General features: G+C 40.8%; 1 protein-coding gene across 1 annotated transcript in view; it reads left to right on the top strand.

Annotated features, from left to right (window-relative positions):
- LOC124774744 (protein split ends-like) overlaps nucleotides 1–26,631 on the top strand; it is a 369,929-nt gene that overhangs the window by 265,522 nt on the left and 77,776 nt on the right. The window contains exons 4-13 of the mRNA XM_047249505.1: nucleotides 8,157–8,317; nucleotides 10,676–10,867; nucleotides 18,599–18,760; nucleotides 19,029–19,180; nucleotides 19,807–20,029; nucleotides 20,199–20,325; nucleotides 21,736–21,916; nucleotides 22,498–22,604; nucleotides 22,968–23,140; nucleotides 23,492–23,770. Of these exons, the coding sequence (XP_047105461.1) occupies nucleotides 8,157–8,317; nucleotides 10,676–10,867; nucleotides 18,599–18,760; nucleotides 19,029–19,180; nucleotides 19,807–20,029; nucleotides 20,199–20,325; nucleotides 21,736–21,916; nucleotides 22,498–22,604; nucleotides 22,968–23,140; nucleotides 23,492–23,770 (1,757 nt within the window). The remainder of the gene's footprint in view (nucleotides 1–8,156; nucleotides 8,318–10,675; nucleotides 10,868–18,598; nucleotides 18,761–19,028; nucleotides 19,181–19,806; nucleotides 20,030–20,198; nucleotides 20,326–21,735; nucleotides 21,917–22,497; nucleotides 22,605–22,967; nucleotides 23,141–23,491; nucleotides 23,771–26,631) is intronic.

Raw genomic sequence — 26,631 nt, 5'->3', positions numbered from 1 at the left:
AGCGTAAAAAAAGTACTTTTGAGGCAAGATTACCGCAGCGAAGGTGGAGTACATGGAACCGTTAGGTTTTTGGAAAATTACTAGTCAAGCTTTCATGATGTGTTCCATTTTAAAAAAATTCATCCAACGAATTCTGAAATGTTTTACGCTATTCTGCCTTTGATTGTTTCCTCTATTTGATATGATTGGTTTCGGTGCTAAGGCTTGCGGCAAAGCAATGGAAACTTGACCTACTACGGCAGATCGATAGTAACTCATGTTCTTGTGTTCGAAACAGGGATCTAACGTGATGATCTCAAACGTGGCCAGTACTGCATTGCAACAGATTAGTCGCAAGTTTATATCGATGTATGTACTTGACGTTTTATGCACTATTGAATAATGGCATTATTCCGGAAAACAAGATGGAAAATTAAACTCTATGAAGCAATTAATTGTGTTCCATATATACGTTTGTGAGATCAGAAGTTCGCAGTGGATTGTCATTTGTAATCTGTGTGACTTTATATATAATGTCAACCGCTGAGAGACGTTGCGCCTTTTTTTTCTTTCTTGCTTAAAATAGGAATGCTGGAAACAGTTCAAAATTTAAAATTCTTTGTGTGTGTTAATTCCTGCACGCAAATATGTTCCTATGTGTTACGATGTTTTAAGTTTCTTAGTGTTATTTTTACTAATATATATTGCATTTCAGTGTCGTGTTTCACCTGGTTATATAACAAGCTTTAGTTGTATAAATAGCATATACATAGCAACCCGCAAGTTTCCTCAGAATGTACATGTTAATGGAGCACTGACTCTTTATCATGTGTGCTGTTTGCTTGTGTGTTCTGGAAGAGGGCTGTATCTCACCCGCAGCATGTTTCTACACGATGTCTCAGTGTGCTTCCATGTACATGTTGCCTGTGTTCTTATTAGTAACTGTGTCATTCATTATCTATTGACGTGCCCAACGGTTAACGGGATGCTGTACTTAACAAAAAGATGGCGGAAACGTCTTGTTAGGGTAGCTAATCAGAAGTACGTGGCTATCCGTGCCCACTCGCCAAACTGAGCCGTAAATTTCACTTTTGTCAGAAACTCCATCTTTCTTGAAATATTTAATTGGCCACTTGAGGCCATTTTTTCCATTAAAATAATTCTAATGGATAACAAAATTTCAGATGCAATCAGGGCGAATGTTAATGTCCTGCAAATTGAACCATGAAAGATTATAGCAAATTCTGTAGTCTTTCCTTTTGCAAATTTCTGTGTACAAATCTTTTATATTAGCAATACATATTGTATCCATGTGTTTTAATTGATTACTCTCATCATCGTAATGTCATAATTCCACGTTGGATTTTAGACATGTGCATGATAATAAACTACGCTGAAGAAAGACTAGGGTTTCTGTGTTTCAGTATATCCTAACCAAAATGGAAATAGCTGTCAGCGCTAGAGCATACAACTAACCACTGGCCGCAGAACGCTGTTCTTGCAAGGGAACCTCCCCATCGCACCCCCCTCAGATTTAGTTATAAGTTGGCACAGTGGATAGGCCTTGAAAAACTGAACACAGACCAGTCGAGAAAACAGGAAGAAGTTGTGTGGAACTATGAAAAAAAAATAAGCAAAATATACAAACTGTGTAGTCCATGCGCAAGATAGGCAACATCGGGGATAGTATGAGCTCAGGAGCGCCATGGTCCCGTGGTTAGCATGAGCACCTGCGGAACGAGAGGTCTTTGGTTCAAGTCTTCCCTCGAGTGAAAAGTTTGTTGTTGTTGTTGTCTTCAGTCCTGAGACTGGTTTGATGCAGCTCTCCATGCTACCCTGTCCTGTGCAAGCTTCATCATCTCCCAGTATTTACTGCGGCCTACATCCTTCTGAATCTGCTTAGTGTATTCATCTCTTGGTCTCCCTCTACGAATTTTACCCTCCACGCTGCCCTCCAATGCTTGGTGATCCCTTGATGCCTCAGAACATGTCCTACCAACCGGTCCCTTCTTCTTGTCAAGTCGTGCCACAAATTCTGTTCAATACCTACTCATTAGTTACGTGATCTACCCATCTAATCTTCAGCATTCTTCTGTAGCATCACATTTCGAAAGCTTCTATTCTCTTCTTGTCTAAACTATTTATCGTACATGTTTCACTTCTATACATGGCTACACTCCATACAAATACTTTCAGAAACGACTTCCTGACACTTAAATCTATACTCGATGTTAACAGATTTCTCTTCTTTAGAAATACTTTCCTTGCCATTGCCAGTCTACATTTTATATTTCTCTACTTCGACCATCATCAGTTATTTTGCTCCCCAAATAGCAAAACTCCTTTACTACTTTAAGTGTCTCATTTCCTAATCTAATTCCCTCAGCATCACCCGACTTAATTCGACTACATTCCATTATCCTTGTTTTGCTTTTGTTGATGTTCGTCTTATACCCTCCTTTCAAGACACTGTCCATTCCATTCAACTGCTCTTCCAAGTCCTTTGCTGTCTCTGACAGAATTACAATGTCATCGGCGAACCTCAACGTTTTTATTTCTTCTCCATGGATTTTAATACCTACTCCACATTTTTCTTTTGTTTCCTTCACTGCTTGCTCAATAAACAGATTGAATAACATCGGGGAGAGGCTACAACCCTGTCTCACTCCCTTCCCAACCGCTGCTTCCCTATCATGCCCCTCGACTCATAACTGCCATCTGGTTTCTGTACAAATTGTAATAGGCCTTCGCTCCCTGTATTTTACCCCTGCCATCTTTAGAATTTGAAAGAGAGTATTCCAGTCAACATTGTCGAAAGCTTTCTCTAAGTCTATAAATGTTAGAAACGTAGGTTTGTCTTTCCTTAATCTATTTTCTAAGATAAGTCGTAGGGTCAGTATTGCCTCACGTGTTGCAACATTTCTGCGGAATCCAAACTGATCTTCCCCAAGGTCGGCTTCTACCAGTTTTTCCATTGATCTGTAAAGAATTCGCGTTAGTATTTTGCAGCTGTGACTTATTAAACTGATAGTTCGGTAATTTTCACATCTGTCAACACCTGGTTTCTTTGGGATTGGAATTATTATATTCTTCTTGAAGTCTGAGGGTATTTCGCCTGTCTCATACATCTTGCTCACCAGATGGTAGAATTTTGTCAGGACTGGGTCTCCCAAGGCCGTCAGTAGTTCCAATGGAATGTTGTCTACTCCCGGGGCCTTGTTTTGACTTAGGTCTTTCAGTGCTCTGTCAAACTCTTCACGCAGTATCGTATCTCCCATTTCATCTTCCATCTACATCCCCCTCCATTTCCATAATATTGTCCTCAAGTACATTGCCCTTGTATAGTTCCTCTATATACTCCTTTCACCTTTCTGGTTTCCCTTCTTTGCTTAGAACTGGGTTTCCATCTGAGCTCTTGATATTCATACAAGTTGTTCTCTTTTCTCCAAAGGTCTCTTTAATTTTCCTGTAGGCAGTATCTATCTTACCCCTAGTGAGATAAGCCTCTACATCCTTACATTTGTCCTCTATCCATCCCTGCTTAGCCATTTTGCACTTCCTGTCGATCTCATTTTTGAGACGTTTGTATTCCTTTTTGCCTGCTTCATTTACTGCATTTTTATATTTTCTCCTTTCATCAATTAAATTCAATGTCTCTTCTGTTTCCCAAGGATTTCTATTAGCCTTTGTCTTTTTACCTACTTGATCCTCTGCTACCTTCACTATTTCGTCTCTCAAAGATACCCATTCTTCTTCTAATTTATTGCTTTCCCCCATTCTTGTCAATCATTCCCTAATACTCTCCCTGAAGCTCTCTACAACCTCTGGGTCTTTCAGTTTATCCAGGTCCCATCTCCTTAAATTCTCACCTTTTTGCAGTTTCTTCAGTTTTAATCTACAGTTCATAACCAATAGATTGTGGTCAGAGTCCACATCTGCCCCTGGAAATGTCTTACAATTTAAAACCTGATTCCTAAATCTCTGTCTTACCATTATATAATCTATCTGATACCTTCTAGTATCTCCAGGATTCTTCCATGTATACAACCTTCTTTCATGATTCTTGAACCAAGTGTTAGCTGTGATTGTTATGCTCTGCACAAAATTCTACCAGGCGGCTTCCTCTTTCATTTCTTACCTCCAATACATATTCACCTACTATGTTTCCTTCTCTCCCTTTCCCTACTACCGAATTCGTCACCCATGACTATTAAATTTTCGTCTCCCTTCACTATCTGAATAATTTCTTTTATCTCGTCACACATTTCATCAATTTCTTCATCATCTGCAGAGCCAGTAGGCATATAAACTTGAACTACCGTAGTAGGCATGGGCTTCGTGTCTATCTTGGCCACAATAATGCGTTCACTATGCTGTTTGTAGTAGCTTACCCGCACTCCTATTTTTTATTCATTATTAAACCTACTCCTACATTACCCCTATTTGATTTTGTATTTATAGCCCTGTATTCACCTGACCAAAAGTCTTGTTCTTCCTGCCACCAAACGTCACTAATTCCACTATATCTATCCATTTCCCTTTTAAAATTTTCTAACCTACCTGCCCGAATAAGGGATCTGACATTCCACGCTCCGATCCGTAGAACGCCAGTTTTCTTTCTCCTGATGACGTCCTCTTGAGTAGTCCCCTCCCGGAGATCCGAATGGGGGACTATTTTACCTCCGGAACATTTTACACAAGAGGACGCCATCATCATTTAACCATACAGTAAAGCTGCATGTCCTCGGGAAAAATTACAGCTGTAGTTTCCCCTTGCTTTCAGCCGTTCGCAGTACCAGCACAGCAAGGCCGAATTTGGTTAGTGTAACAAGGCCAGATCAGTCAATCATCCATACTGTTGCCCCTGCAACTACTGAAAAGGCTGCTGCCCCTCTTCAGGAACCACAAGTTTGTCTGGCCTCTCAACAGATACCCCTCCGTTGTGGTTGCACCTACGGTGCGGCCATCTGTATCGCTGAGGCACGCAAGCCTCCCCACCAACGTCATGGTTCATGGGGGTAGGGTGAAAAGTTTACTTTTTTATTTTCAGACAATTATTATCTGTCCGTCCGTTCGTCCGATGGATTTGACGCTCTACCCACGGAAAAATTTGAAAACGTTAAAAACATATGTTTTGATAGAGCACAAGGAAAACTGTGCGACTGTGAAACGGTTGCATTTATTTGTTATCACATCCACAAGAAAACCTAAATCGGGCAAGGTAGAAGAATCTTGTTACCCATTCGCAAAGTGTACAAGTTAGGTGGGTCGACAACATGTTCCTGTCATGTGACGCACATGCCATCATCAAGTGTCGTATAGAACATATCAGACGTGTTTCCTGTGGAGGAATCGGTTGACCTATGACCTTGTGATCAAATGTTTTCGGTTCCCATTGGAGAGGCACGTCCTTTCGTCTACTAATCGCACGGTTTTGCGGTGCGGCTGCAAAACACAGACACTAAACTTATTACAGCGAACAGAGACGTCAATGAACGAACGGGCAGATCATAACTTTCCGAAAATAAAAAAGTAAACTTTTCGCTCGAGGGAAGACTTGAACCAAGGACCTCTCGTGCCGCAGCTGCTCACGCTAACCACGGGACCACGGCACTCCTGAGTTCATAATATCCTTGATGTTGCCTAACTTGTGCATGGACTACTCAGTTTCTATATTTTGCTTATTTTTTTCATAGTTCCACACAGCTTCTTCCTGTTTTCTCGATTGATCTGTGTTAAGTTTTTCATGGCCTATCCACTGTGCCAGCTTATAACTATATCTGAGGGGGGTGCGATGGGGAGGTAACCTTGTTAGATCTTCGCAGTTTGTTAAACTATCGGTTGGGTGCTGGGTTATAGGCACTTGAGGGGGGGGGGGGACTTAGCTAACTGATATTTGCGTGTTAATAAAATGGAGAAACATAATGAATAGAGAGACTTTGAATGAATCATTTCCGTTGGCTGCTGTCATATTTTATCCACTGAAAACACGCAAACCAGCGGGCTTAACTTCACGTTTTGTTTTCCTCCCGTTACAAAATATTTCTTCACCATTGCACGTCATCAGTCACAATTACAGAAGAGTATGATTGGTGCTCTGGGTCAGCAACGTCTATTATGAGTACAATGACTCTATTGGTTTGCTGCTCACATCTTCACCGTCATAACTTTTGAGCCATCCAGCTTGGAATGCGATGCAGCCCTCTGTACATCTCCTCTCCAATATTCAGAAAGAAATTTACGATTTGTAGCGTGCTATGTGTTGAATTACGCCAACGAAACTGTATTTGTATGCCGGCCAGGGAGTCGAAACTGAACCTTCGTGGTGTATTTTTCATACGCAGAACATATCATTTAACATTCAGATCATCCATATTTTCCTACTGCAACATTACAAGTGAAATAGTAATGGTCAGATACAGAGCAGTAATTTAATTAGTTACTACGTGAGCGGTATTAGTATATAAATTTAGGTTACGTGGGCCGATGTCTGAACTGTCCCTTCTATCTTTGTTCTTTGCTCATCATTGTAGTTCATATCACTGCCGGATTTACCTGCAGAAATCGACCCGTGTGGGGTGTCTCAGTTGTTACGACGATTGACTGAATGTATAAGGAACGACATTCATTCCCCGTTCAGAGTTTCGACGGTTTTCCGAAACACCGGAGTGGTTCGTTTATAAATGCTACGGCTGATTAGTGAGCCACGTGGGCAGTGGGAATAGACTGAATCCGTGTTCGGGTTGTCGGTGGTTTAATTCCTCGTTCGACGTTCTAGGTTTAGGTTTTCCGCGATTTACCTGTATGCTAGGCTTGTTCCTTTAAAAGTCACGGCTGATTCCCTTCACTAATCCGAGTTTGTGCTTCGTCTCTAATGCCCTCGTCGCCGGCGGGGCGTTAAAACCCCGTTTTCGTTTCTTTCTTCTAAACAGTCTTCACCTTCTGCAGACAACCTTGTAGGTGGGGCAACCACAGCCGTGAGTCATCTACTTGGATATTAATAAACCGCTTCAGCTGTATTTAGTCCTGTATGTTTAGATAACTACCAGTTTCGAGGCACCAAAAGCCATATCTTCAGGTGAACTAAAATAAAGGCTATAAAGGTTGAAATTTTGTACTCAACATTCGTTGTCATTCAGAACAAGACACTGTTAAAATGCCGTATGTCATGGAATAAAACAGCCGAATTACAATATGGTGGATTGGTCGGCTTCTTCGATGTTTACGCAATCGCAAATGGGGGGCGCAGCCACGTGCTCTCTTATGTTTTAGTTATATGTCACCTGAAGATGTGGCTTTTAGTGCCTTGAAACCGATAATGATTTAAAAATAAAGGACTCAGTACAGCTGAAGCGGTTTAATAATACCCAAGATGATTTTTCACCTTCGTCACAATTGTGAGAAGGCAGAACTTTCGACTTACGGCACAGTCCACGTAAAGATTCATCGTATTGACACGATTCAGAGTATACCTTTTTATTAATACCATGTTTTCGTGCGTACAGCTGAGTTGTTGACTCTTATTTTATGCACAACTGGAATGGCTTGGAGTACAAGCAATGAGTATGCATAACTAACAGCTCTTAGCACCTTATGATGACGATTGGGTCAGTCGTCGAAATGTACATAAAATGAAGAAGCAACAACTCCGCTGTACACTCGAAAGCACACCATAAACCCGAAAGCACACCATAAACCCGAAAGCACACTATACCCCCGAAAGCACACTATTAATCAACTGCGACGAGAAGAGGAGAACTTTGTAAATTATTGCACAGTTTTCGCAGTTGCAATTCCCTCCGAATGAGCTGAACTGCAGGCGGCGAGCGCAGAGGTCTCTAATGCGAAATGACGCGTACAATGCGGGGAAAAGATCTGTAACTATATAATAAGTGTCTCCATCTGCGGATGGGTCAGTGGCTCAAATGTGATGTTTGGGAGGGTTAACATTACGCCAGATGAAAGCCTCGAACGGTCAGTACGGGTTTATGGGGCAGCCGAGTACCGTCAGCGGAGATAAAGAGATCGCGTTGGGATCCCTGTCCGGCAGAATATTGTTGTACGTTAGGAGGGGTGGCCCTCGCGAGACAGCGCGATGACGGGTCGGAGCCGGTGCCGGCGCGTGAGCCGCCGGTGGCATGCAGTGTGTGTGTTTCAGGGGCGGCGATGATTTCGAGCGGTCTAGCCACTTCTACGCGCGCGAGGGTGACGCGGTGTACCTGCGCCGCGCCGCCGTGGCCGCCGCTGCCGCGTGGTCCGCCGCAGACCCCCTGCGCGGCCGCGCCAGGGAGCGGGAGCGCCTCTACCGCAACGGGCCCTACCCACCGCTGCTCGACAGGTACTCGCCGCACCCGCACCAAGCCGCTAGGGACCGGGGCAGTGTCTGCGTTGACCGCTGTGCACACACACACACACACACTCATTCCCATCTTGATAGCTCTCGCTCTCTCTTAAGTGTCTGCCATTACAGTAGTCTTGCATGCTTTTGTTCTCAGTGTTCTGCAGTATATATTTATCACACTACATTTTGTGTCTCTTTATGTGTATGCTTTGCCGTAGAAAACTTGTGGTAATGCCGTGATCTTGTGCCTATCTGTGTTGGATGCTTTGTTATGCCTATTGTGTTTTGTACTGTATCTGTCCTGTAGCCACATACGTAGCGAACGCTGTCGGAAATTACGAGCTACAAGCACCATGATCATTGTACGTAGTCACGCAGATTTTCTCCCGAGCGCAACAAATGAAGTCTCTCGTGGGAATACGGCAAATTCTGCGTATATTTTGTCGACAGTCGTAATCAATATAATCATTTTTTACTATCGGTGACGGCTGTTAATTACTGTCCGAAGCAGAGAAGAATGTGTGGTACAGGGAGGAGTGCGACAGCTAGTCTTGTGTTCATTGTGACGTGCCCAAGACAGAATGGTACACGTCGTTCTAAAAACATTTTCACCAATGGAATTGTCATCATTGTAGCGGTAACTGACAGGACTTTGTTCGAGCGACATAAATAAATTGAATCGTATCACCTCTCCATTGCAGTGAACTTCCGAGGCAATATCGGTCAAAGTCAGCATTTGTGTGCATATGACATCAGTAGCTGCTGTATCAATAATTTTTTTAAAACTGCTATTGTGTACGCAACTACGCACTGAATTTTTTTTTAGTCTCGATGCAAGTTTCATTTTATTCAGTTAAAACATCGCCAATGGTAGAACTTTCTCGTCCGTTTCTTGCTTACGATGTTGGTATGATATCTGCGTGGAAATTTCACAAGAATTTTCCTTCTTTTTCATTGATGCTATTTATGAGATAAACTGGGAGACTGTAAATGGCGAATAGTGAAACTCAGCAAGGCTGACAATGAAGTCTACTGGTAGGACAATATTTTTTGGACGTCAAGTGACTGAGATCGTGGGCAGTCACGGGACGGAAAGGAAGCCTCTCCCCTTGCAGTGAGTCTCTTCAGTTGCCTACTGTAAGCCATCTTCACACTTGCCTATCCATTTTCATAGTACTCTAGTTTCGGCTGCAGTGTACAAGTATGGGTACAGCTGACAGGAGATAAACAACAGCCAGCCACGTGCGTTGTGGACGTGTTGGGACTGTATGACGAGGCACGTTCTATCGTATCGGGCAAGCGAATGATTGTTATCTCAGTCCACTTCGCGGATGTGGCGAGATGCTCTTTCCACTTCCATCAAGCGTGTGCGCTTACGAACATTTGTGGTCTGGTAGTGGCGAGATCTGGTACGGCTCCGAGCAAGAGTTATTTTCTACGTACCACCGGCACCGCAGTATGCGCCTTGCTACCTTTGCTTTAAAACTGATTCCACTTTTCTCCCGGTTGTTTTTAGAATGGCAGGAAATGCCATAATTCGTACTGATTGTCGTGGAACATTGTCGTGTCGGCTCGGCGTGCAGCAAGTGCTTAAATTGGCGTATAGAGTGGTAGCTCGTGAAGACATACGGAAACTGGGAACAGCCTGCCAAATGGAAGTGAGACCAGTGGCTTTCTTAGACTGGGGGCCACTTTTCATTAAGTAAATTTGACAGTAGGAAGCAGTACAAGACTCACAGTTGTTAAGGAGTGTCTTAGAATGCACACCAAGCCATCCCCAGCTGGGTTTTTCTAAATCACCATAACCGAATGTTGAAATGGTTCCTCCAAAACAGCCGCAAGTGTGACCTCTCTTCCGGCCCCCAAACAGCCGTACTTGAACTCTACTCTGCACAGTACCGGTGGGGGGGATAAATCTTTGTCTTCTTTCGTTGAGTAAATGACATGATTGGATTCTTTAAACCTTATTTCATTGCCGATGATCACAAAAACGCAGGACATGAGAAAGTAATTAAAGCTGCCCTACTACCATCTGTTGATCGTTCAGATCTACGAACTATTGGAAGAAACCATTCAGATCTGTGATGATAATTGAACTTTTCCTCGTCTTAAATCAGCGAAGTAACACTGCTTGACCTTGACTGAATTTTTTTTACGCTGTACCTGTTCATTGAACGTATCATAATGATTATGGTTGCGAAGAGCTGGGCAGCCTGACAGAAAAGTTGCTCGCTCGCTCGCTCACGTCGATTTGGCAGTATAGGAGGTACGGTAAGTGGCAGAGCAGGACAGCGTAGCATAGTGTGCTGAGGTCGGTGTACTGGTGTCACGAACGCGCTATCTTGGCTTCGGCAGGGGCCAGGCGACGCACCACCGGCCGCTGGCGAACAACTGGAGCTACGAGCCGACGGCAGGCAGCGTGCGCTACCCGGCGGGCAGCCAGGCTGCCGACCCATATGCCGACCCCGACCCGGGGCCCGGCCCGGGCGCCGGGCCCGGCCGCAGGGACCTGCCGCCCGCCGCCCACAAGAAGAGGACCAAGTCCAGGTGTGAATCCCGGCTAAGCTGCTGCCATCACTTCTATACTTGTGTTTCAGGAATCCCTTCTTCAGTAACCTTTCGACTTCAGGCAAGAAGAAGTCGCTGGGTACCTGGGCATTGTATGTGAAGTAAACGTACTTTCTGACAACATTTCAGTAGAGCTTTGTTCAAAATGGTTCAGATGGCTCTGAGCACTATGGGACTTAACATCTATGGTCATTAGTCCCCTAGAACTTAGAACTACTTAAACCTAACTAACCTAAGGACATCACACAACACCCAGTCATCACGAGAGCTTGGTGTGTCTCCTGTTGAGAAAGGGGCAGTGCACCTTATGCACACTGAACAGTCTGTGAACGAAGGGTCATTTCGATGTTAGACCACACTGGCATTGTCACTTAATGGCAGTAAGTTGCCTGGTGAATTTGAGCGTTCGCCTGTTGTGACAAACACCAGCTGTTGACAGCTACCTACAGTGGCACTGCACAGTTGTCGCGATACGATCAATTTGGCCTCTGAGCATCCATTACAGACAACACTACAAATCCTCCAGCACTGTGGTGTGCAAAGAACGTGTTAGAGGGAACAACTTGTTTGGAAACTCGATTAGTGCCTTCGTATTCTCTTCGCTGATGACTGAAACGTTTTTCTGACAGCTAATCGTCACAGAAAAGTGTTTATGCAACCGGGTTCCAATTCACGCCCCAGGTGTGCAGTCTCACAACTTCAGCAGGGAGCTGGGTTACTATCACTTATTGATGTTGACATCTCTCATAGTTGTCAAGGGTAATTTGAGGCTGTTGGTATTGGACAGGATGGGTTTATTTTAGGAAACGATAATGAATGAACACGGCACCCAATTAGTGGACACCCTCCTCCAGGAGACACAGATCACCTGAATGGAATGGCCCATCTTATCTGCTGATAAGGGCATGATTCAGTACATTTGGGGTGAGTTTAAACTTTTAATGCATCGTCACTGGAGCACTATTTGCACATTGAGTGACTTCAGGAGGCACTTGGTTGAAGAGTCGGACAGGCTCGAACGGCAGTGTCATGACTACATTTTGTACAGTGTGCCGGGGAAGTTCCGAGCATGTTACAGTGAGGTGGAGCAAAATGGCATAGAATGTTACCCAGCAGCAGATTTTGGCTTCACCGACATGCAGAGGGGTGTAGTTTGGAACAGAGTATCTTTATTTTGGTTAATTTATTTATAGTTTCACAAGGCTTATTATTTCATTCCCCTTGTTCACTTCAGATCAAAGGATAGACAAGTTTACTGATATGAAATTGATTTTTTTGTCATTTTATAACACACGTTAATCAGTTTGGTACAGTTTGAAAAATAAGATTTCATTATTAGGTAACATGTGCTCAGATGTCTGAATAAAACATAACACTAGCAGTGCAAGAGGTTGTGCAGTCTTTTTGTAAGTTTCACATACAGGTCTATCTGCTACACAGTACTACTAATTAATAAACTGTATTTGTAGCAGTCTGAGCACTTTAGTTGTTGTTCTTGTAATTTCCACAAACACTACTGAATTTTTTGGTTCAGTAAAGTATGTTCTCTCTTAAATCAAAAGAAGCAGCTCATGAAGTAACAAAAATGTCCGTGAACGATGTCACATCTCTTAAAATGAGGGAATTCTAAGCATAGTTAACATCCTACTCATTGTTCAGCATTGAGGAGACTAGTTAAGTATTTTGTATCATTACTGTATGGTAATGGGCTGTTAAGTACATGGCTATTGCCATTAGTGTTTCCCAAATCGAGCCATTGGAATGTTCCTCCAGTAATTGGATAATGTCCCTTGAATGGATTCTGCATTAAATGTGGTGTCCATGTAAAGAATATGTAAAGTACCATGACCTTTCATAGCTGTAGGCGTTTGTTTATTGACGTAATATAATGTGCCTGCATTCCGTATGTCTGAATTACACATATTATTCAATCCTTGTGTAGTAAAGAAGGTATAACTACATTGTAGTGGCAGTTTGGTATTTTTGTACAGCAAATTACCCATCATATTTTGATAAGTGTTTTGCTGCAAACTAACAAGCATTATACTGCAGTAATTTTTGTTATGAAGACTCTTGTGCATCATAAACGCTACTTACCTCCATTTATCCAAGTTACTTAACTATATTTTCACAAACCTTTAGCTCAACTTATGAATATGAAAAGAAAGTTATGAGTATTAAACATACACCAGAAAACTTACTCCTTTGCACCTAATCAAAAATGGTGTTCACTAAGGGCAGATAAACGAAAACTTGTTTAGCTTTTCATAGACTGTTAAGTTTTGTTCCCACTGTCCACAACTGGCTGATGCATTTTGAAACCTGCACATGTGGCTACATACAATTTAGACATTTACAAACACTGCCAGATAGTGCAGTGTATCATTAAGTGATGGATTTTTGCAACCAAACAATGTACTGTGCATCTTGTCATTATACAGAAACAGTATGGACACAATTTGGATAAAATGACTAACATTTTACAAAATTAAATCCTTACTAAAGTAGGGTAGTTACTATCAAAACATCAGCTGAGCGCTAAGCTCTCCGGTTTTAAGACTGACGTGTTCTGGAGGTATGTCAATGACACATTCATAATTTGGCCCCAAGGTGAGAATAAATTGAGCAGAGTTTTTTGAACATATAAACTTCATTCACGAAAATATCAAATTTACAGTGGAACGAGAAATGAATGGCAGTCTGCTGTTAAGGGACAAAACCATAGGAGAACTTGTAACAGAAGTCAGAGCCCAGAAATGCAATGGGGCCACAATGTGCCTATTCATTGGTACTTTTACTATTTTGTGAATGAAGTTTATTGATGATAGCCTCATCTTCAGCCTAATTTGATCTCTAGGTCAGGTTAAACGATAACCCGGTTGACAGCAAAATCAATGAATATTATTCTATTCATCATATGTTACAACAGTGATGTTTGACTGAGGAGCTTCATGTCTTGTGCTGGCATTCTTCATGACCGTGTCGGTAATTTCGAACTTCTTCACCATTGGCATGCAGCAGGAGGTGGGTGACCTTTTCGTGGTGCGTGGAAGAAAATAAATAGGCCAAATTTTTTGCACTGAGAAAAATTATTATTCAGGTACCGTGAAAGCTACTACATGCATCACATATCTAAACATAGCCAGTACGTCATATTCAGCATGGCAAGGTCATGCACAGCAATTGTTGCATGTCAGTTGGGAGCCAACACCGTAAACTTTGTCACTACGATGTCAGAGGCGAGGGACATCTGTCTGTGTGGGCCAGCCCAAGCAGCCAAGATCGCAGCAGACACAAGTTCCTGCTCTTCACTGTCAGTCCAGTCTTCAAATCTGGGCAACGCAATCACCACACCACAAGAAATGTCACAGCTGTAATGACAGAAGATGTGACTGGCTGGTCTTAACCTGGAATGCAACCACAATGGTCCTCGTGCAGCATCTGTGTCACTGTTGCTGATGCAGCGCGTTGTGTCGATGCTCCACTAAGTAAGCAGTCCACCTTTCTGTGCTACTGGCCATTACTCTCCCTGCTGCTCAGTGCAGAATATTACATGGAGAAGGAAATGCAATTAAGTACCTATACTAGCCAGATGGAATAGTTAAAGCCTTGTTCATGTTCATGGAGGAATCAAGTTAATGATTGAATAAAGGACTTTGTAAATGTCCACCATTGATCTGCTGCCATTTCTCCATACATCACACCTGTCTCCCAAACCACTTGCAGACCTTACCGTGCCCACAGGAAGACACGAACCTATTGTGGCAAGCAAGAACTACTCGGGTTTCACTCTGGTTTCTCCACAGCTGTCCCTAGTCTGCATTTTTAATCCCCAACAGGGAGGATTGTGCATTCATACATTATATTTGGTGTCAGAACTGAGATGTTTGGGATCTGTGACAATCAAGAAGATACACGGAATGCTGATGGCAGAAGACCAAAGGCAATGATTCAGTAGGGGCAGCAAGACGTAAAAGTAGCAGCACAAACGTTTGACATCTTCACTTGTGGGATTCCCTACTTCCTTCAGTTTGAACTTTTCTTATTTTACTGTATAATATTGGGGTTAGGTGCCACTGTAGTGTTTGGTAAGGACCTAGAGCTGAACCTTTAACTCCAATAATAAATATAATAATAAGGTAGAGGTAACCAGTGGTAGCTCAGCATTGACCATGTACAGCATGGTTTGAAAGTCAAAGCAGAATTGGATGGTTCAGATTTTCTGTCTTTACATTATGCATGACTGCCCCAAAGCAGCAACATACTGAGGCATCACACAGATATGAGACGAATTATTGGTTCTAATGTCAGTTAAACTGATCCAGATTTGCTGGGACACAGTAAACATTATAGCAGAAATCCACCAACAGCGTCTTTAAAATTTTGTTATGACAGGAGAACATGATGGGAAAATTAGATGAAGTTTTTCAAATTTGTATTACAGGCCAGGAGGGTAACAGGAAAGTAACTTTGAACAAGGAAGTATGTCTGTGGTATCAAAGAGCGCAGCAAAGCAAGGCTACAGGATTACTTGTTTTCTCATGGAGTGAGAGATACCTGTTTGTGGAAATATTGAGGTTTACTGTGATGTATTCGAGATTTATTGTGAAGAGGGACGATTAGAATTGAGTGTTTGATGAGGTATTACATGTGTTTACTTATATATTGAGCGGATGAAGTTTGAGAATTGTGTTTGTTATAGAGTTCTGCAAGGTTAATATGATTAAGAAGGTGGCAGTGGAAATGCTACAGCTGACCACTTTATTTTGTAAAGTTTTCATTACTGACATAGATAACAATAATCAGATAACAAGATACTAAATATATAGATTAATGTAAAGAAATGTGTGGTTTCTTGTTGGTGTCAGTGCTAAAAACCATGTAATATTGTTTTGTAAATACAGGCTGTATCGTAGCGTGACGTATGATAATTTTTCTGTCCCCCCCCCCCCCCCCCCCCCCTGCTAGTTACCAGATGTGGCGATGTAATCATCTATGATAGGAGAAAGTGGGAGACAAGAATTTTAGTATGTTAATATTAAGTAGAAAGGCTTATGAGTTTATGCAGGCAGGGTACCTTCCATGAACCCCATTTATTTCCAGTGATGTGAGGTAATCACTAAAAATGACCACAAATAAAGTGTGAAAATGAAAAAATATGGACTCAGTTGTTGAGAGAGAGTGTAGAAAACTGCTAGTGAAGTCAGACAAATAATGTAATACCCTTTAGTGAAAGTGGAATAAGAACTGTAAATAACTGTAAATAAACAGTGTATATTCCAGACAAATTTGAGGGCGAATTTTTGTCGCTGAAGGGAGGAGATTATAAAAGTGCAAAATTACAGAACTTGAAGCGGAAATCAGAGCCCAGAAATGCAATGAGGCCACTGCCAGACAGCATGCTGGTCATTGAACTACGATATCGGCCACCATGTCGTCTAGGGTACAACCACCGAAATCAGGTCACAAGCCTTGGCATTGGATGCAGCTGGCCATCATTCACCCTTGATCAGTACCCCTCAGCAGCAACAAGACTTCCATTACAATATTTAAGGTGTCAGTATCTTGGGCCAGCCTTGAAGAAGCCACTTCAGCACGTGTGACATCAGCATTGTTGACGCTCATTGCCGATTATGCCAGACAGCGGCCATTGCCCTGTTTCAGATGGTTCATAGTGGCCCACAAACACATCTATTCCAAGAATTCAGTGCCGAGAACCAGTAGTTAAACACTGGCTCAGCCTAGTACCTTATGTTTGGCACAACAGGGCCACACATGGTGCGTGCTATGTCAGCCAAGAGTCTTCACCATAAACTCTGCTGCCATTGGGTCGTGAACGAAGGACCTCTTCCTGTCTGCCCAGCCCGGGCAGCCAACACCGCATCAGCAATACGTTGCTGCTCTTCACTGTCAGCACAATCTTCGAGTCCAGCCTTTGAATACAGGCTATGCCGTGCCACGCCACACAACCAGGATGCCGCAGCCTGTTATAGAGACAGAAAATACTGCTGGCTGCCCTTGTCCTGCACAGCAACCACAATGGGCCTCATGCGGCACTTGCATCACCATCACAGTCGCCGAGTCAGCGATCCGTGTCACGCTCCATTGAGTAAACAGCTTGCCTCTCTGTACCACTGGTCATTACTATGCCTGCCACTCTGTGTGGAATATTACGTGAAGAAGGAAATGCACTTCAATACCTGTACCAGCTGGATTGAATAATTAAAGACTTGTTCGTGTTCATGGTGGAATCAAGTTGACTGGTTGAATAAAGGACTATGTAAATGTCCACTGTTGGTCTGGCTGCTGGTTTTACATGTGCCTCATCCCAAGCAAGAACTACTCATGTTTCACTCTGTTTTCTCTACAGCTGTCTGTCGCCCTCTACACTACCATTTTTGGATGTATTAGATTGAAATAAGGAAGAAGGGTTTTAAGGACACTGCGTTTGCTATGAGCCCACCCATACAAATTTATATTTGCAGGCGTCTAGCTCCACTGTCCTTAATAAACTGAGTTTACTCATTACTTTAGTACACAGGGCTGGTGTAGTGTCAAATGCTGAAAGCTTACAGAGTGAACTCAGAAGAAATATTCCATAAGTGTAGGTATATAAAACATCAAATAAAGATAGCTCTGCAAGCAAAAATGCTAGACGAACCACAAGAAGAGCAAGAAGAAAGAGATATGAAATATTGTTTCAAAAATTGCAAGCATAATGAAGAAACATAAAGTGTTTGAGATCTTCCTTCAAGCAGCTTAGATGGCAATTCTTCTGGTATGAGTGAAGGATGATCCTACTTTCACAGAAGGGGTTATAAATGAAGCATCTTGTGAGCGTGGTAAAAGGTACATAGAAAAACTCATGCCTCACCACCAAAGTTTCTTTATGAGGATCTGGAACATATTTTCCCTGTGAAAAGAATTGCTGCCGCCAAGGCATTGAGTTTCTTTTAATTATGTTTAAAAGAAAAACTCTGTTTCCACTGTTTTGTACCTAGTGGTTTACAATATATACAATATATGAGCATGTAATTGTCTGTTCTAAATCTCAGTAGGAGGGATGGAAGAGAGGGAGCAGAATTACAAAAAAAGTCTTAAGAAGAGAAACAGTGTCTAAAATACTGTATAGATATTTCTGCTAGTGAAGAAATTTATACCAATGTGTCAGTTAACTTAGCTTTAGAGCTGATATAAAACGTAAGACAAAATGGGAAAAACTGGAAGTGATCGTATGGCGTTGTTGGCTGGGAGCTCCCATTCGGGGGAGTTCGGCCACCGTGTTGCAAGTCCTTTTTAGGTGACGCCACATCGGTGACTTGCGAGTCAATGATGATGAAGGACACACAACACCCAGTTCCCTGCCGGGAATCGAACACTGGTCCCCTGTGTGGTAGGCGTTAACGCTACCGCTACACTACGGAGGTGGTCACAAAATGGAAAAGTAATGGGAACTAGGCAAAAGCTGATGTTCAGATGTTCTGAATTTTTTGACACACGTGTTCTACAATTTAAAATGCCACTTTGTACTGCATCATTAACACAGAATTAACAAGAAATGAGCAGAAGTTAATGCTGTAGTAAATGCATATACAAGACATATATATTCTTACTATTTACATCAGATTTGGAAGTTACTAAGTGATAAACTCATCTTTGTCATTACATGCTACAGTGATTTATATTTGTTTTTGTGAATTTGTTTTGCAGCCGATCGGGCAGCGAGTCACGTTCGAACTCTGCGTCCAGTAGATCTAGGTCTCGATCTCGCAGTCATTCTCACTCCAGCTCCAGCTCGAGCCACTCTGGCTCCAGCAGCTGTAGCTCCGGAACATCTACCCCTGCCACTGACAAGTCATGTTCACCACATAGGTGCGTCAGTATTGTGTAATGTTTGTTTGTGGGTGTTTGTTGTAATGTGTGTTTTCATCTTTCCTGAAACTTACGAATTATTACTCACGTGTAAACCACATATCTATTTTTTATTTAATTTTAAGGTTTCCTGTCAAGTATGTATTTGAACCTGATTGCTTTCTCTGGAAGTACTCTGTTGCTAAACATTGATGTCTTAACTTTGTTTTCTAATGCAGATTGTACTGTGTGCAATATTTTTGAAGCCATATTCTGTTTCTGATATTAGCAGCCATCATGGAGCACTACGTGGCAGTGGAAGAGTGTCTCTGCAGTCGACTGTGAGTGCAGCACATATGAACAATGTCAGCCCTGCTGTTCATACAGATGACCGCCGCCCTCTCGCCATCTGTGTTCGAAATCTTCCCACCCGCTCCAGTGGTATGTTTTATGAGTGGAAAAGTAAATTTGTTTTGTGGGTCTCTATGATTATGCTAGTAGGATGAAGTTAAAGGAAATGAGTTGCTATCCTCATCCATCCTCTGCTTGTGCTCAGTATCTAATTACCTCTACACTTCTTTGTCCCAAGATGATTATTGCTAAATACGAATGCATTTGTGGGACAGGTTTCCGTAGAAGTACTCATCAGCTTCTAGTTTCTTGTTTTGTGCAGCATGGTAATCACTACCACTGAATCGTTGTCTAGATATTATGTGGGTGATAGGCAGTAGAAATCCCAGTTATAGACAAGTTTCAGTGTAAAAAATAAAAAAAGAAACTCAACATTTAATTGCAACTGAGCACAGGCAAACTGTTGAGCTTTTGCCATAAACATATAGACAATTGCTTTGCGGTACCTATAGTGTTATTTGACGTATATTTCTTTTCGTCTTTCATAATTCTTTTCCATGTTTACCACTAAATGTTTAATTATACACAGTTTTGCAGTAAAATTTGACACCAGCACTTAATTGAACATCGCCAGAGTTCCTATTTTAGTCATAACACATTATTTATTTTAGTATTTTGGAATATAGGGTAATCTCATTTCCATTTTGTCTTTGCAGATACGAGTCTTAAGGATGGACTCTTCCACGAATACAAGAGGTACGGGAAAGTGACATCAGTTAAAGTTATTGGACAAGCTGGAGATCGCTACGCTATAGTTTGTTTCAAGAAACCTGATGATGCAGAGAAGGCACTGAAAGATTCTCATGATAAACAGTTCTTTGGGTGCAAGATAGAAGTTTCATTCTATCAAGGCTATGATGTAGATGAGAGTGAATCTAGGTTTGTCCTTCAAACTTATGCTAGATTCAGTATGTGTCTTTTGACATTTTGGTGATAGTTGATAACCCATTATTTTAGTTATTTGTGGCGTATTTCTTCCCTGAGATATTGTGAAATAATTTTTTCACAACTGCAGCTAATGATGTTCTCTTCTGAAATTGTATTTCAGACTGTATGAAGCTGAACAAGATGAATTTCATCCTAAAGCAACCCGAACTTTATTCATTGGAAACCTGGAGAAAGACGTCACCTCATCTGAGCTTCGAAAACATTTTGAACAATTTGGAGAAATAATTGTGAGTTCAGTTTGTATGTTGGGTAAATTGAGACAAACTGTGCATGAACTCGCATTTTAAAAATACAAGATTCATTCCTCAGAATATTTCAATGCAGATTTTTCAGTTCTTGTATACATTGCATCAACCAATTGATTCATAACCATTCTTCAAAAGCAAGAGGGTGTGGTATCTGTTACAGTTTAAAGGGAACTTAAAGAAGAAATTGGCACTGAATTGCAGAGGGCAATAACAATAATTACTAGTAAGAGAAATAATAAAGACTATTTAAAAGTAGAAAGACTCAAGTTTTACAAGATATTTGTGGTGTTTGGGTTAGAGAAATGCATAGGTATTTGGAAACAAAGTGGGGAATTAATGCAATGCAGGAATAATAAGTAGGGCAGAGAGAGCATTGACGGAAGTAAATGTGAAATGACAGTTCTGAGAGAGAGAGAGAGAGAGAGAGAGAGAGAGAGAGAGAGGGGGGGGGGAGGGGGGGGAGTGAGAGAGAGAGAGAGAGAGAGAGAGAGAGAGAGAGAGAGAGAGAGATTGGGAATAAAACACTTCAGCTCCAAGCATATTAAAAATTGTAATATTTCTACTCCTTTTAGAAGGTTGGGCTGCACCCATATTATTGCGTATCACTTTATTGTATTGCTTTATTCCATGAACATCAACGCTTTTTAACCTGTAAAGAACTTTTTTTTTATCTCTCTCACATTTTTCTTACCCCGCACCTGGCTAATAATGACAGCATGCACCCCCAGCCCCCTCCCTTCCAAGCCCCCCCCCCCCCCTCTCTCTCTCTCTCTCTCTCTCTCTCACACACACACACACACACACACACACACACACACACACACACACACCAATTATCTGCCCCCTGTTTTAGGAATGGGGTTGAACTGTATTGAGCTTTTTTAGTAGGTCTACTTATATTTTGTTGGCTTGATAGTCATGCATAATTATCAAGTACCACTATGCAATGATGGAAGGAAAAACTTGTTAAAGCACTTTTCTGTTGTATGTTATAGTTTCCAACATGCAGACATTCATCTGTAAATGTACATAGTTGTGTTTTATTAGGTTTATAGCAACAAATACTTGTATTATTTTAACTAATGTCATTGGATTTGCTAGATGCAGTCTGGAGCTAGTACATTGTTGCATTATTATGAATCATGAATTAGTTATTGATGAACAAACATACAGTTACACTTAAAATCTATATAACAGATTTGAATTTACTCACAATGAGTATTTTGCTCTGGAAATTAATTTTCTCTGTCACATCCAACACTTTTGTTGGTCACTGCTTCATTATATTTGTGAACAAACCTATTTACTGCAATGGTTCAAAAGAAAACATTATCATTTTAGTCTACTTCCACTTGGATGTGTGATTCACAAAAAGATTTTATTTTACAGGAAATTGATATTAAAAAGTCTGGCGTTGCATCACCATATGCCTTCTGTCAATTCACTGACATCAGTAGTGTTGTGAAGGCTATACGTGCTATGGATGGCGAACATATGGGCAACAACCGCATTAAATTGGGGTTTGGAAAATCTATGCCTACAACGTGTGTTTGGGTGGATGGCATCACAGGTAAACTCCAGTAGTTCCAATTTTTTAATGTTATAAATGTATAACACCAACTACAAAAACCTGGAAGAGACATGAAGATTCTGTTAATATTTGCAGCTTACTTTCATAGTTGGTAGTAGTGTAACTTTTGAGTGTTGAACAAAGAAGTCCTGTGATAATGAATTATAAATTGTGTGATTGCTAACAGCAAAGGAATTGATATTTTAGTTACTCTTGTTTATATTTTATCAAGACTGATGTTAATGTTAATCACTACAGTGTATATTCTTATAATCATTGAAGAATCACAACTTCTTTATTCAACTGGTAGTGTAGTGCCTACACTTCAGTACTTTTTTTTATATAACTTTTCAGTATGTATTTATAGTTCCTTACTACAGTGGCTGTTGAACTGGAGTCTGATATGACTGCTGCACATTGGTAAATCCGTGTAAAAGTAACAAAGGACCATTTTGCATTTAAGTCAGTGGACTTTGTTTGTCTCCACATCTGCCATTTTGTTATATCCTTTGTGTTACGTCTACTTCTTGTTGTTTTGAAACCTTATGTTTATTAAATTAATTCTTACTTTTGCTTTTCAGAGCATGTTTCTGAGAAGTACCTGAATATGCAGTTCAACCCTTATGGAACAATTCTGCATATTACATTGGATCGTGTAAGAGGCCAGGCTCTCATCTACTATGAGCAGGTACTTTGTTGATGAAATTGAAAGTATGATCTTCTATATAATGTTCCTTAGTGAAGCTATAATGTTTTATATAAATAAAGAGCATGATGATTTCTGAAGAATTAAAAAATTGTAAAGCACACAAAAATTGACTAGAAACTTCTCTTTTAGCGGCAAATCTTACATTTTTAATGTTTAACAATACCAGAGAAGGATTGTTACTACTCACCATATGAGTCGCGATAGACACAACAAAAAGATTCACACAATTTTAAGATTTATGTATTACACTTTTGGTGTTTGACAGAGGGAAAATTTTTTATCTTTTTAAATTCGTAACAGTTAAGTTTCTATTTAGTGACAGTGGAAATTTTTTTACTGCAGCTCGCCTCTGCTCAGGAAGCTGTCAGGGAAATGCGGGGCATTGGATTGCGAGGTCACAAGTTGCAAGTTGATTTTGCATCCAGGGAATGCCAGGAAGCTTTCTATGAACACTTGGAGAAGCAGGGGCATGCAGTGATCGGTGCAGAACGGCCATGGGAACACTACGAAAACAAGTAAGTAGTTTTAAGTATGTAGTTTTGTGTGTTTAGCTTCTTCAGACAAGTTGTTTTTGATGCTGTATCACACCGAAGGTGAATGAAATGCCTTTTAACAGCATATTCAGAAGTATCCTTTATGTTCTATGCACAATACAAAATTAATGGGACAGAAATTAATTAGTGACTGTACATACTACATTTCAGATATGTTTTTATTACTTTATACTACTACTACTACCACCACCACCACCACCACCACCACCACCACAGTCACTACTGAAACAACTGATATTGTTTGTATTGCTTATTTTTATGTTATGTTATGACTGCTATTATAGTCAGAAAACTCTCTCTTCTTCTGAACAGCCGTGAAATACCATCTGGACGTTTTGACACTACTGTATCAACTCCTGGCTCCCGGTTTTCTCGGTATGAATCGTCCCAGCGAACGTCTAGGACATCACTGTATTCAAGATCCGGTTCGGGAAGTGGTAGTGGTAGCGGCAGTGGTACGCCAGCTACTCCACCTGCCCCAGCAGGTGTTAGTGGCACAAACAGCAGGCCTACATCAAGATCTCAGCGTTCCTCAGGAAATCAGCGGTACGAGCATTATGATACTGCTGACTACACTGACCGCCGACACAGGTGAGAAACAGTTTGGCCCAGTTGTGATTTTGTGGCGGAAGATTCAACGTGCTTGCTTTTCCTGGGTGGAAAATGGCTCTGCTTATTTAACTGGAGACTGCCTAGTGTCTTACTAAACAATGTTTCTCAAAATTATTTGGGCTTAAGCTGTTAACACCTGTGTCGTATGTTGGTTCTTATTAACATTTGCTTTTTGAACGTATATAAGTTTCAAAAGTAATGCTTTGCCAGCAAGAGAAAATGTGGCTATTTCAGTATGTTTTGATAAAAATTAAAATAACTGTGAGCTGGATTTTATGATTTCTGCTCTGCCTTGATTTAGGATTAGCACTAATAGCATCTGCAGTGCACTATACTGTCTCTTGGCAAACATAAAATGAGCTGTGGTTTAGACTGCAGTAAGGATGGGCATTGATCATTTTTGCTTAATGCTCATTATTTTGGCTTTTCTGCATTCTATAAACAAGTGGCTGTACAGACTTCACTAATGAGAGAGAGAGAGAGAGAGAGAGAGAGAGAGAGAGAGAGAGAGAGAGAGAATATATGTGTATGTATGTCTGTCCGTCCTCCCAGCATAGGGATTTTGATGTTTACTTTATTTGATGCCTTTCTGTGGTATAAATTAAAACCGTTTAAAGCAGTATTGCTTCCATTCTTTGTGGAATTCTTTCAGAGATGTGACAGATCAATTGCTTTATGGTGATTGTTTCCATTTATCCACACAGTAGCAATGGGGACTACAGAAAAAATTTATGAGCGCAATGTATAGTTCATTGCATTTATGGCCAATTTCGCCCATAATTTTTCCTCCTGTTAACATCACTCATAAATCTTCGAAATACTAAATACTAAATTCTATGGTGCCCCTGACTTGATAGTGATTTGGTGAGTGAAGAAAGTCCTTCCAAGTCTCTGGCTGGTGGTACTCAGTTCGTTTGGCATGTACGGTGTCATAGTTTAAATTCTGTTTCGTGTATATGCTATTAGTTGGAATTATAAGAACGCTTCACAAGACCTTCGTGATAAAACAGTGAAAAATCTATTTAAGGATACCAGTAACCGATTTCAAGTAAATAGAATTTAATGATCACCTCTTAATCATGTGAAGAATTAACAACAGTTCGTTCACTATTCTCAGTTTTTTCTTGGGTACCTTTATTGACACTCATTGCACGTTAATAAGCAAATGTAAAAGCATGTTTTAATATTTACAATTTTATGAGAACTATTTAAACATGTAGAGATTGTCCTTCTTATTTACATACAAATTAAACATTTTTGGAATGAGGCAATAAATCTTTCAATTGGAAAAGACAATTACAGGATCTTATGTAGCTGCCAGATTGAAAGGAGCAAGGGAAAGGGAAAATGATGCTTAAATTTCAGTGGCAGTTGATTAATAGGTTTTAGTAAAATAGTACTGTTTAGTGGTGATTTTTTTGAATGAAGTACTGTTATATGGCCAAAATTAACCATGTCTTACACTGTATGAAGACAATGGAACACACATTAACTGAGCACCAATATATTATTGCGCAAGAACAAAAACTGTCATAGATAAAAAATCAATTTGAGCTGGAGGTACACATGGTATTCCTTAATGCTGTAGTGTATGGTACATGTGAAGCTCCACTGATAAAATGATACATTTCAAACAGCTGATTTTACTTTTTCAGAATTAAGTGACTTTTATTGCAGTATAATGTTGCCATTTCTTATATTGATAACTGCTTTTATTCAAGCACTGTACGTACTAAGATGTGTTAAAAATAAATAAGAAGAATTCAAAGTGTGATTGTAAGTAACCAGTCCAATTCGTTGCTGCAATGCTTAGACTGGCGGATGTGACCAACCTGGTGATGGTGATACCAGCCCTAGTAGTGACATTAAACTGCACATTGTACCTGTTCCTGAACCATAGAAAATGATGCCCACTTTTAGATTTCTGGTGTAAATAAATCTTTTTGTGACACATAACTGAAATATAAACTATGTCGATATGTGAATTATGAGATTCTCTTTCATTGTAATCTTAGCTTTGTGAACTGTTAATAATTTTATCGTTATTAGTGTTTAATTTTAAGCAATTAAGACATAAGTTTGCCATCCTATGTGCCACATAGAGGGCAACACCTTCAAATTTCTTCACTATTGTATCCCTCCACTCCTCTATGAATGCTGCCACATCTATTCTGTGCACCCTAGTGACTTACAGATGATGTACACGGCACCTGCAAATTACTGGTTACTCTGAAACTGCTGTGGTATCATATGCACTATTTCAGTTTACCTTATACATGTAATAGATAGTTACCATATTTTACAGACTATAAGAAGCACTTTCTATTTAAAAAAGTTGCCTATAAAATTCTGGTCCTTCTTATACCCAAAATTAATATCAAAATGTCCAATGTGTGATTTAAAATTCCCAACAGTCCTAAAAATGGCCAAATATTCAATGCCATGGGAAACGTATCTCTGTCTGGCAACATTGGATTCAAATGGCATCAGCAGTGCACCAATGTGACAAACATGAGTTGCGGGGATTCGCAATCTTGCTAACACTGTCTCCCTCCCGCACCGTCAACACCAACACAGAACACTGTCTAGCCTGTGATGTGTCATTGCAGTTGACAGTGCCAGTGAACTTAAATTGAAAGTGATTTGTGTTATTGGTAACGGTACATTATTTTTGTTAGTAACTAGTTTCATAATGTAAAAATAAAAGATATTCATATGATGTGGGCTATAAATTGAAAGTAATAGCGTAAGCAGAACAACATGGAAATTGAGCAGCTGAGTGGCATTTGTGCCCTTCACCAACAAAAAACACCATTCGTGATTGGCAGCTAGAGAGGCTA

The sequence above is a fragment of the Schistocerca piceifrons genome, chromosome 2 (genome assembly GCF_021461385.2).
Source record: "Schistocerca piceifrons isolate TAMUIC-IGC-003096 chromosome 2, iqSchPice1.1, whole genome shotgun sequence".
NCBI lineage: Eukaryota > Metazoa > Arthropoda > Insecta > Orthoptera > Acrididae > Schistocerca > Schistocerca piceifrons.
Note: the sequence above shows the minus strand (reverse complement) of the source record. Positions and strands in the feature narration are given on the sequence as shown.